Below are 12,959 nucleotides of genomic sequence, written 5' to 3'. Positions count from 1 at the left end.
TTTCTTTTATCATCTAATAATGTATCTGTTAGCCTAGGAAAGGGTTTTTTAGTCAAGTCCATGTTTTGTGGGTTAACAGAACCTGAATAGGTAATATGTTCAGCAGACTGATATAAAAACAAGTAAACTTCACAAAAATAACAACACTAACTTTATGGAATAACAGTCTTGCCTGTTTGTTCCTAATAATAGACTTGTTAAAAGAAATTTTTATCATTCAAACCCTACTACATTAAAATAATTTAAAATACACAAAAACATATAAAATAATCTTATATGGCAATGCCCCATCAAGCTAACATCAATGGAATCTGCAATCCTTTATAGAAATGTCACTTTCTGGGGGCTGGGGAGATAGCTCAGTCGGTAGAGTGCTTGCCTTGTAAGCATAAGGCCCTGGGTTCGATCCCCAGCACCCAAAAAAAAAAAAAAAAAAGTCACTTTCTAAAATGCTCTTCTGAGATCAAAGTTCTTCAGAAAGTAAGCAATCGCTCACCAGCAAGGCACACAGCTGATTGCCCAGTGCACACAACACCTGACAGAGTCTCTTCAGGAAGACATAGTGTTTTTCTATCAAGCCTCCTCCATCGGCAGTCCTATACAATGAGAGAATAGTGTGATTAGCTACACATCTACAGAAGCAATAGATTCCCAAGAAATGGAACTAACTGTGATCTATGCCTCACCATTCAAATCAAAGTTAAAAAACAAAAACCTAACACTCAAAGACTGATGTGGAATATGGTTCAATGCAATCTCTTCCCTCACTCTAGTTCTGGGCACCATATAGTCCTCAGTATTTTGTGATGATAATGTAAGCTGTGAATGACTACATAAAACAAAGTAGACACTTATATGAACAGCTGCACAAAATGGTACTGCTGATACCCAGGGAAGACTTGAGATCCCTGGGGGAGTATTTAACAATTCCTTCCACCACAGACAATATAAAAAGGACTATAATAAAAACCTGACCTCATGTTTCAATTGTCCAAATCACTTAGTTTGGACCTAACAATTCAGTGGAATCCAAATAGTTCAGCTAAATAAAAAAAAAATATATAACTTATTTGCTGGCAAAATCTAACCTGAAATGACACAGGAATATTCAGACTAACTGCAATGAATAATAACTAATATAAACAACAGTCATTTTAGCAGTCCTGGAGGCAGTAGAATATAATATAGATCACATGAGCTTCAGGATAAGTGCTCTAGGGACGTTGGTTGCTTTTGTTTTTTGTTTTCTTTGGTACTGGGAATCTAGTCCAGGAGCACTTTACCGCTGAACTACATACTGAGCCCTTTTTATGTTTTCTTTTGAGATAGGGTGTTGCTGAGTTTCTTAGGGCCTCACTAAGTTGCTGAAGCTGGTCTTGAACTTGGGATCCTCCTGCCTCAGTCTCTCTAGTCCCTGGGATTATAGGCATGCAACACCATATCTGGCTCTGGCTCTTGTGATGTTGAAGGGCAGGATGGTGCTATGGCTGTGGAGCCTGACTGCCTGGACTGAATCACAGCTTCACTATCCATAGGTGTGATATGGTGCCCATTGCATAAATGGAGATGGGACACCACAGTTTGTATCTCATTGTCTCTACAAAATGGACCTTAGGAGCAGTTACTACAGAGACTACATAAATATATGCCTTCTTCTTCTTTATTTTTTTTTAATTTTTAAATTTTTTTTGTTTTGGTACTAGGGATTGACACAGAGCCATATCCCCAGCACTTTTTATTTTGAGTCAGGGTGTTGTTAAGTTGCTGAGGTTGGCTTTGAACTTGCGATCCTCCTGCCTCAGCCTCTTAAGTCACAAGAATTATAGATGTGCACCTCCATGCCATGACTGATCTAAAGATATGTCTCCTTAAGAAAGAAAACCATGGTAAATGCCACATTAGAATGGATAGTAAGAGATTTTAAGCAGTACATATGTGTCTCACACACTTTTTCATTTCTCCTTGGGACCAAAAGTAAGTGAAGAATATAAAAAAAAAAAAGGGTGGTGCAACAGCTTCAACAAGTTACAATACACAATTCTACTTGACTCTCTGGTAAGAAACACTTATGAGGAAATGATTTAATATTTTCCAGAGAAACTGGAAGAAAATAAGCAGAAGCCATTATTTCAGTATACAGTGTGTGTTTCATGCCCACATTTAGTTTTTTCCTGCTGCTTCCAAGAGACTCAGCACTGACTACTCGAAGAGGAGAACAGTGAGGGAGTGTTTGGAGTTCTCCACTCAAGACAAGCCCTAGGACAGACTGTGGCCCAGCAGATTTGAGCATTCTGAGACTTGGTCACCAAGGCTACTTGGAGGATCAGGGAACAATGGAAGAGAAGACAGAGTCTAAAAGATGAGTTACTGGGGGGAATGTAAAGGTGAGTGGATATTAAGTCAAAGGCCACAACTTTTTTCTCTCAAGATACCTTCAACTAGATTGAATAGTCCTTTTAAGATTCTTATTTTCCTATTTCTTTTTTGGTACCAAGGTTTTAACCCCAGGGCTCTCTACCACTGAACCATATCCCCAGCCCTTTTTATTTTTTATTTTGAGACAGGGACTGGCTAAGTTGCTGAGGTTGGCCTTGATCTTTTGATCCTCCTGCCTTACCCTCCCTGGGTTGCTGGGTGCACCACCATACCCAGCCAAGATTGTCTTATCTTCTTATCCATAAATGCTGTTAATTCACTGCTAGTATTTACAGGAACTTAAGAGATGGCTAAATAAATACAAAAATTATGAAAGCATATTGTGGGGCTTTGTGTGAAGATTAGTGGTAGAGTCTATATTTAGCATATACTGATTTCAAAACGAAAATAAATAAACACACTGAAAGGTAAAGATACTCACTGTGCAGCAGATAGTATATAATGCATGGCAACATCTCCAAATAAAACCATCAAGGGTTTCCGGTCCTCTAATTTTCCCTAGAGCCAATTTTAGGGAAACACAGTCATACATACTATATTACTAAAAGTCTCAAAGTATTAACATCTTCTATACCTATATAATCAAATACCTAACTTCCTAATTTATCATATACCCCAGGGCTTACTGAACACTGGAAAAAAAGCCAACTCTTTCAAACCAAAGCCAGATAGACTTATAATTTTAAATGCACTGGGAAAGAATGCTGATAACAACAGTAATGTAAATTATATACATAAATAATATTCCTATGGAGAAGAGTCACAGTTCCATTTGTTAGCCAAGAAAAATTAAAGACAGTGTAGCCACCATTTAAGAGTCTGACTTAACAGTCAGCTTTAAACTTTAACATTACTCTTACCTAAATGTGAAGTGCCAAGAATCAAGGCTGTTTTGAGAACTGAGTAGCCTGATAAACCTCTATATGTTCTGCCAATGAACCCCTTAAATATTGCTAACTCCTGTCTGAAAGGGTCATTAGGCAGCAAGTTGGCTTCAAAGAATAAAATGCCAAACCAAATGTCTTTCTGCTATAACATGCAATTAAACACATACATACCCTAACTCAGAGACTGAGGTTTAAAGTCAGTTGCAAGTAGTAACTTACTTTTCTGCTGACTGCAATGAGAAGACACTCAGCAGCTCCCAATTGAAGTTCCTGTTCATTCAGGAGCAGGCATAGTATCACCAGGAGTTTACAGTTTTCTGCAGTAATGTGACTCATAGACACCCAGTCAATGTAGCCTGCTAGAGTATTCAGTGCTGCAACTCCTACTCGACAGTTTGCTTGAGCCTGTGTGAAAAGAAATCACTATTGACTATGAATCCTAACAGAGAATAATACTGTGGTTGGGCTGGGGCTATAGCTCAGTGGTGGAAGCTTGTCTACCGTGTGTGAGGCACTGGGTTGAATCCTTAGCACCACATAAAAATAAATAAAATAAAGGCATGCTGTCCATCTATAGCTACAAAATTATTTTTTTAAATGCTGTGGTTATATCTGAACTTTTATGTTCTAATTCCAACAAGAAAATTATTTCTAAAACAATGTAATCATGTTAACAGATGCTGACAGAGAACTCAAAGATTTTCTTCTGATATTCAACCATTTCTCAATGGCATTCTCAGCATCCATCAATAAAATCATACTGGTCTGTGTGGCCATTTTATCTTTTTCAAGAAATCCCTAATATTTTAACTTTACCTCCCCTTCCACTATAGCTCAGTGATTAAAAAAAAACAAAGGCTGAGGTCACTAGGCCTATGCATCCCCATACCTGAAGGCCTTAAAGAAATTTTCCAACTCCATAAAGAGCTCTTACCTTTGACTCCTGAGAAGTATCTGTCTTCTGAAAGAAAAGTATAAGAATCCAATGTGTTTAATAAATAAAAGGCTACATAATAATTTTCCACTCCCATAATTAAGGTCTTGAAAAATAATTGTTATATACAGTAGCTACTTATAGGGGGGCTGGAGGTCTAGTTCAATGGTTGCCAAGCACAAGGTCCTAGATTCAATACTCAGCAATGCAAAAATAAACAGATGCAACTCCTTTTTTAAAGATTATTTTAAAAATTGATGCATTATAATTATTCAGTATCAGATACAATCTTTAACCTTGGAAAAGAAGACAACTTTACCAAAAACACATAATTGATTATCTCCTAAGAACAAGTTAAAGCAAGAAACAAAATTAAATAAATACATTTAATACACTAAAATTAAATGAATAATTCCACTGACTCAGGAGGCTTACATAGGAGAATTCCAAATTTGAGGCCAGCCTCAGTAACTTAAAGAGATCCTGTCTCAAAATTGAAAAAATAAAAACAAAAAAGGCTGGGGATGTAGCTCAGTGGTAGAGCACTTGCCTAGTATGTGTGAGCCCCTAGGTTCTATCCCCTAAATAAATACAAACTATGACCATGTACGTATGGACATAACTACACAAAAATATGAACACAAAAATGTTAAATGCTACAAACATCAAAATAATGGATGTTCAATACAAATACATACAAATACAGATTTTTATCCTCATATTTCAAATTCCATTAAAATACTACATGTGGCTGGGGTTGTAGCTCAGAAGTGGAACACTTGGCTAGCACCTGTGAGGCACTAGGTTAAATCCTCAGCACCACATAAAAATAAAGGTACTGCGTCCATCTCTAACTAAAAAAAAATTTTTTAAATGCTACATATTTATAAATCTGAAATATAAAATTAATATTTTCCTAAGAAACTTCTGGGATTGTGGCTCAGTGTAATGTGCTCACCTAGCTCATGTGAGGCACTGGGTTTAATCCTCAGCACCACATAAAAATAAATAAGTAAAATAAATTAAAAAAAAAATGAATCTTCCAGAGACATTCTGGAGAAAGAGTCCACTATCCACTATGGTCAAAAGAATACCTGTGAATTCCACTGCAACTATTTATTAAAGACTCTTCAGGGCTGGGGATATAGGTCAGTTGGTAGAGTGCTCGCCTCGCAAGCACAAGGCCCTGGGTTCAATCCCCAGCACTGCAAAAAAAAAAAAAACTCTTCAATAATTACTCTCTGAATCTTTACAGACAATACTGTGGAATTTAGGAAGATAAATAATCATACAAAGTACAAATATATATATATCAATCATATTAATTAGGTATTCATTAATAGCTCACAGTACCTTTTTCCCATCATTTGCATCAGTACCTAAAATTTATTGAAAAAATAGGCTCAATACATGTGTCAAGGACATAAAAAAAAACTCTAATCCTGATTTAATTAATCCTGATTTTTTAAAGAGGGGGATATTCAGTCACTGAGCTACATTCCCAGCCCTATTTTGTATTTTATTTAGAGATAGGGTTTCACTGAGTTGCTTAGAGCCTGGTCCTTGCTGAGGCTGGCTTTGAACTTGAGATCCTCCTGCCTCAGCCTCCCAAGCAGCTGGGATTACAGGTGTGTGCCACTGTGTGCCAGTTTTCAATTCTGATTTCTGAAATAAGTACTGAGGAGATTCTAGATCAGTGTTCTTCTTTTTCAGTTTTTTAAAAATTGGTACATTATAGTTGTACCTAATGGCAGGATTTGTTTTTACCTATTCATATATGTACACAATATAACAATATAATCTGGCTGATAGGGTTTTTCAATCTAAGCATTGGTGACATTCTGCTGTATAATTGTGGGAGTTAACCTGATTATAGGGTGTTTAGCAGCTTTCCTGGCCTTTATCCACTAGATGCCAGTAGCAATATCTTGAGTTGTGACAAGCAAAATATTTCCAGATAACAGCCAAATGTCCCTCCCCTGAGGGAAAAAAAATCACCTTCATTGGGAACCACTGTATTAACTTTTGAACTGCCTTTTTCTGAAAGGTGTCTCCTAAAAACAACAGTGGTGGGCTGGGGAGATAGCTCAGCTGGTAGAGTGCTTGCCCCACAAGCACAAAGCCCTGAGTTCGATCCCCAGCACCACGAAAAAAACAACAAAAAAAACAAAAACAAAAACAAAAACACAACAACAGTGGTCAGAAAGACAGTGTCTGACTTACCCTTTTTACCTCCTCAAAAGTATAAAATGCCAGGGATCATGCAGTAAAGAGTAATGAATGTGACAACTGAAACCAAGATGAACAGGACACTACAATTTAACTGGATACTATTCTAACCTAACAGAAATCTGGGTTTTCAAATATTAAGTATTAACCTTTATGATTATGCTCCTTTAAGAATTTTCTTACTATAGAAGGTACTATTTTTTCTAGCAGACATGAAAACTTCACTGGGCTGATTTTTGAGAAAATCAGTTCTACTTTCTCCTGTTATCCAGTTTTTTGCTCATAAAATGGCCTTTCCTTTTGCTGAACCAGACACCCTAAAAACTTGCCTAAAGAGGATTTTAAAAAAAATTTAGAAAATAGGACAAGCGTGGGGTGGGAAATTACTTACCATTTGCTGGTACTTGTTTACATTTTCCTGAAGTGTGTTAAGTAGAAAACTGAAGATCCTTTCCATTTTCTGGGTTAATGTTTGCTGGATATCCCTTCTTCTTTGAGGAGGAAGTGTCTGAAAGGTCACTACATCCTCTGCCAGTCGCAAAAGGATGAACATCACTAATTCTGTTTGTGTTTCCTATACCAATATAAATAAGGTAGTTAAGTTAAACTAAAACACCTTATTCATTATGGTATGCCCAAAGGCATTTTTTTTTTCTTGATAAAACAACAAACCAACACCACCACAAGGCAAACCCTAAAGTCTGTTCCAAGAATAAGCATGCAGAGCTGACACAGCTGCACTCCATACCCCAAGTCTAGAGAGAGTCTCCAACTCCATCAGCATGTCAGGCCAGTGCTGTGGCCACTCTCGCTTAATCATCTCTACCATAATTCGAGATAGAACATCTTTAATGTGGTTCTCCTCTTCCAAAATGTTCAATGTTCCCTGAAAAAAGAGATACTAAGAGGTTTGCAAGACTGAATTCCAGGCAAAAAACAAAAACAAAAGCAAAAATAAAACTGGGTCATAAAGTATACAAAACCCATCAACAGGTCTACTCTGAAATTAAACAGAACAAAACAGTTCTTCATGTGAGTGATTTGTCCTTCATTCTCACTCATCATTCTTTCCATTTAAACTTAAGTACAGGTTGTATTTGCTAATAAGGTGGCTGTAACCTAGAGCCAAGAAAACATCACTGTTCTGAGGAGTCACAAGTTGTTTCATTTTTTTAAAGAGGGTCAGGGTGAAAGAGTTTAGAAATAAGGTGTCCTCAGAGAAGCTGATAAAAATGGGAGAGTATGGAGGAGCAATAGACTATTTGCCCATAATTCTAGTATTAGAAAATACAGAAAATTATCATTTTAAGTAGTATGATGTCAAGACTAATGAATTAAAACTTTGTCTCCCCAGAATGAGCAAAATAGAAGTCCTAGCTAGCTAAGGTAATTCTCTCTTTTTTTTTTTAAACTACTGGGGATTGAACCAGGGGTGATTGACCGCTGAGTTATACTCCCAGCCCTTTTGATTTTTTACTTTGAGATAGGGTCTAGCTAAGTTGCTGAAGTTGGCCTTAAACTTAAAATCCTCCTGCTTCAGGGAGTGGGATTATAGGTGTATGCCTTCATTTCTGGCTAAATTCACAATTTTGAAGGACATTTTTTTTTCCTATTAAAGGCATAAAAGGGGAGGGGTAAGAATTATTTCATACCCTTTGTTTAAAAAAAAGAAAAAGCTGGGCATGGTGGAACATACCCATAATCCCAGCAATGCAAGAAGCTGAGGCAGGAAGATCACAAGTTTGAGGTCAGCCTCAGCAACTTAGTAAGACTCTCAACAAGTTATCAAGACCCTGGGAATGTAGCTCGGTGGTTAAAGTGCCCTTGGGTCCAAATCCCCAGTACCATAAACTCACCCCACTCCACCCAAAAAAAAGAAAGGCTATGGATTTTAAACATGTTTTAAACCATATTCTAACATTTGAAACAAACGCTATCTAACCTGTTTTTCATCACTAGTATCACAACGTTGTTGAGTCTAGATGAAAGGAAACAAAGTAGACAGGCTTTCAGTTCAAATTAGATTTAATATTATTCATCCATTTGCTGAAAATTATTTACCTTCACTACCCCATCTTTATAATTTTAAAAACAGAAGTCAAGATAAGGGTGATTAATTAAACCTAGTAAAAGAAATATGATGAATCACCATTTCTTGTGATGCTTGCAGGTAATCGTTAACATTCTGCTATTTGAACCAGTGAATTTTTACATGAACACCGCATAAAAGAAATCACGTTATCCAAAATACAAGTCTCCCAACCATCCCTTCCTTACGTTTGCGATCAGCTCCATGACACTGTTCTTCAGATAGACCTTCTCTAATCGAGACATGCTGTTCCACCGAAACCTGGCCACCAAAATGCATAAAATCAACAGAACCTCATTAAGAATCTTCACAAGAGAATAACTTTGATTCCTGAATTCAATTATGCTAGACAGTTCATCAAATTTTATTTTGATTTTATGCCCTTCAGAGAATGGACAAAAATAGCCAGCATTTAACCAAAATATAATAGAAAACCTCTTGGGAAAAGATTTTATTCATGCTGTGGTTCATTAGTTGGAATTCTCATAGAATGGGTGCCACAAATTAGCTTTTCCCCATGATTTTATTGCTAAGTCAAAGAAAATATCCATCTATGACAACTCCAACAAAATATTTGCTTCTTAGAAAATATAATCTTGAGCCAGGCATGGTGATGCATGCCTATAATCCTAGCTACTTGGGAGGCTGAGGCAGGATCACAAGTTCAAAACCAGCCTCAGCAACTTGGTCAGGCTCTAAGCAACTCAGCAAGACCCTATCTGTAAATAAATATAAAAAAAGGCTAGGGATGTGGCTCATTGGTTAAGTATCCCCGGGTCAATTCCCAGAACCTACCCCCAAAACAAAAATATAATCTTACTTATGTTGGTTAACAATTATATAGTACAATTCCAGAAACAGTGGCTAAATCTTAAAAGCTAACTCTTCTGATGGGCGCTGAAGGTAGGAGACCAGACTCAAGTCAGGTTTTTGGTTATCCTCATACAATCCTGCTTTGAATGTGCAAACAAAAGACAAAATAAGACACATTGTCTAATCAGAAACTTATTTACCTACCCACTGCATTATTCTAAAAAGGTCTTAAGATCTGCTGGTATATACTAAGAGTTCAATAAATATGGATAAATGGAGTAGCAGCTATCAACTAATGTTTGTTGAATGCTTTGTATGGACCACATAGTTTACACAGATGAAGAAACTTAAGAGAAGAAAGGTTAGAAGTCCTAAATGAGTGCTCCTGTGAGGTCCCAAGAATGTTTTTGCAATCATTTCTTTCTTCCCGAGGATTGCTCTTTTCTACTATCTAAAAAGTACCTCTATAGCTTCTATAATAAAGATTTGCTCTCTCACTGGTTTTAGTGGCAATGACCAAGAGCTCCTTACTTGACAACATGTTCCAGGATTTGAAGACCAAAATGTCTGATGATGGCAATTTGTGTTTTCTCAGCCAACCTCAAGCCACAGGGGACACAGATGGGGCACTTTTCTTTAAATTCTTCACAAAACTGAAAGAAGAAAAGTTAGTATTTCCTTGGGGAAGTAAAAGAGGGCAGGGACCAAAAAAATATCAAAAATTGCAAAATTAGTTGCCTTTTAAAATTGCAAAATCTAGACCAATGTTATACTAAAAGAATAAGCTAGTTTGTTTCATATTAATAAAGAACTGGTAAAGCATTCCTTCCACTTTCATGGTTCCAGATTTGTCATGCTGTGGCCAATGGTAGCCTAAGTCTGAAAAGAAACTATCTAAAGGGATAAAAAATTGTTAAAGAGGTACACTCTTAGGGACAGTGTCAATTCCTAGAATTTGCTTTAAAAACTTGTGGAGGGAGGTAAAGGAGGGGTGGCAAAATCCATATCCCAGCTGAATTAGGTGATAAGCACATATAAATGATCACTATAATATTCTATTTTTATGTTCATTTAAAATATTTCGGGATGCACTTGCGTGAGGGATTCCTGCCATCTTCTGTGCTGTGGGGCAAAGCTTGTTCCTCTCCCGCTCAGCCGCACAGGTTGAATTGACCAAAGCAATGGTTATGGAGAAGCCTAGTCCCCTGCTGGTCGGGCGGGAGTTTGTGAGACAGTATGGCTGAACCAGGCCCCAGATATGTTGCATAGATTTTATGGAAAGAACTCTTCCTATGTCCATGGGGGATTGGATTCAAATGGAAAGCCAGCAAATGCAGTCTATGGACAGAAAGAAATTCACAGGAAAGTAATGTCACAAAACTTCACCAACTGCCACACCAAGATTCACCATGTTGATGCTCACGCTACTCTTAATGATGGTGTGGTGGTCCAGGTGATGGGGCTGTTATCAAACAACCACCAGGCTTTGAGAAGATTCATGCAAACATTTGTCCTTGCCCCTGAGGGCTCTGTTGCAAATAAATTCTATGTTCATATGATATCTTCAGATACCAAGATGAGGTCTTTGGTGGCTTTGTCACTGAGCCTCAGGAGGAATCTGAGGAAGAAGTAGAGGAGCCTGAAGAAAGACAGCAGACACCTGAGGTGGTACCTGATGATTCTGGAACGTTCTATGATCAGACTGTCAGCAATGACTTGGAAGAACATTTAGACGAGCCTGTTGCTGAACCGGAGCCTGATCCTGAACCAGAACCAGAGCAAGAACCCGTATCTGAAATCCAAGAGGAAAAGTCTGAGCCGGTATTAGAAGAACCTGCTCCTGAGGATGCTCAGAAGAGTTCTTCTCCAGCACCTACAGACATAGGTCAGACAGTACAGGAAGACCTGAGGACATTTTCTTGGGCATCTGTGACCAGTAAGAACCTTCCTCCCAGTGGAGCTGTTCCTGTTACTGGGATACCACCTCACGTTGTTAAAGTACCAGCTTCACAGCCCCGTCCAGAGTCTAAGCCTGAATCTCAGATTCCACCCGAGGCCTCAGAGGGATCAAAGAGTACGAGAACAACGAATAAATATTCCTCCTCAGAGGAGACCCAGACCAATTCGTGAGGCTGGTGAGCAAGGTGATGTTGAGCCCCAAAGAATTGTAAGACACCCTGATAGTCACCAACTCTTCATTGGCAACCTGCCTCATGAAGCGGACAAATCAGAACTTAAAGATTTCTTTCAAAATTATGGGAATGTGGTGGAGCTGCGCATAAATAGTGGTGGAAAATTACCCAATTTTGGCTTTGTTGTGTTTGATGATTCTGAGCCTGTTCAGAAGGCCCTTAGCAACAGGCCCATCATGTTCAGAGGTGAAGTCCGTGGAAGAGAAGAAGACTCGAGCTGCTCGGGAAGGGGACCGGCGAGATAACCACCTGCGAGGACCTGGAGGCCCTCGAGGTGGGCTGGGTGGTGGAATGAGAGGCCCTCCCCATGGAGACATGGTGCAGAAACCAGGATTTGGAGTGGGAAGGGGGATTGCTCCAAGGCAGTGAATTGCTCTTCACTGATCTTCATGAAGCATAAAAACCCCAGCTTCTGCAGAATGGTGAATTTCTTCAACCAGCCTTTGTTATCTTGGAGTATAATGATCCTAGTCTTATAAACCGCTTAAGTTTGTACAATTTTACTTCTTTTTGTGTTAATGGTGTGTGCTCCCTCCCTTCTCCCTTCTCCTGGCCTTTTAGTCCTTCACTTCCAGTTTTGTGGAATGCTATTTTAGGAGTAACAGATTTTTAAAGAAGAAAAAATGAAAAGACTGAATTTCCTTGCTTACTTTGCATATACAGACTGGAATTTTTTTTTTTTTTTTTTAAACAGCCATTTCCCCAAAGGAATGTATCTTGCTTATTACTGACATTTGGTACGTTTCATTCATTGGAATATTTCTTACTTATTTTCTACGTGTTTCAAAGCCTGTGAGAAAGGTAGGATTTGATAAGCATTTTGGAGGCAGGAAATATCCAAATTGTTTATTCTTTAAGAGTTGACTACCTTCTGATGTGGAAAAATTGCCATTTGGAAAATTTGACATTCGATTCTCCCTGATGTGGTTAAAAACTGAATGAAAGGTGTTAATAGAAAAAAAAAATAAAAAAAAATAAAATATTTCATCATATAAAACAAACAGGACCAAGTTGATTCTAATTTCAAACCCTGTGGCATACATAAAATTTCCTCCAAGTGGTGCTCATTCTGTCAAGTTACATCACCTAAAACATATATGAGTACTTTCTCCTAAAGGGTCATTTCTCACAGCTTACATACATTGTTTAATGAAGCTCTATTGTAATAGCATCCCCGTTTGTATCAGCTTCCAAATTGCAAAACTTGTCAGTTCACTGAGCAGAGCAAAAAAAAAGTAAAAAAGAAAACTGCTTTCAGGAAACCAAAATGCCCTCGTAAAAATGCAAAGCAAGTGGTAGAGTTCATCTCTGCGCGAAAACTGTCTACGAATACCACACACTAGAAAACGTGGAAGGACTGTGAAAATTAGACCAGAAAT

At 38.0% G+C, this 12,959-nt stretch overlaps 1 protein-coding gene and 1 pseudogene across 1 annotated transcript in view; one reads left to right on the top strand and one right to left on the bottom strand.

Annotated features, from left to right (window-relative positions):
* Xpo5 (exportin 5) overlaps positions 1–12,959 on the bottom strand; it is a 45,352-nt gene that overhangs the window by 31,600 nt on the left and 793 nt on the right. Inside the window, 8 exon segments of the mRNA XM_047558392.1 lie at positions 497–596; positions 2,858–2,934; positions 3,543–3,728; positions 4,258–4,284; positions 6,878–7,060; positions 7,235–7,372; positions 8,764–8,836; positions 9,920–10,041. Of these exon segments, the coding sequence (XP_047414348.1) occupies positions 497–596; positions 2,858–2,934; positions 3,543–3,728; positions 4,258–4,284; positions 6,878–7,060; positions 7,235–7,372; positions 8,764–8,836; positions 9,920–10,041 (906 nt within the window).
* LOC124988696 (ras GTPase-activating protein-binding protein 1-like) lies at positions 10,570–12,532 on the top strand (annotated as a pseudogene).

The sequence above is a fragment of the Sciurus carolinensis genome, chromosome 7 (assembly GCF_902686445.1).
Source record: "Sciurus carolinensis chromosome 7, mSciCar1.2, whole genome shotgun sequence".
NCBI lineage: Eukaryota > Metazoa > Chordata > Mammalia > Rodentia > Sciuridae > Sciurus > Sciurus carolinensis.
The sequence above is the reverse complement of the archived record's forward strand: the minus strand, read 5'-3'. Positions and strand labels throughout refer to the sequence as shown.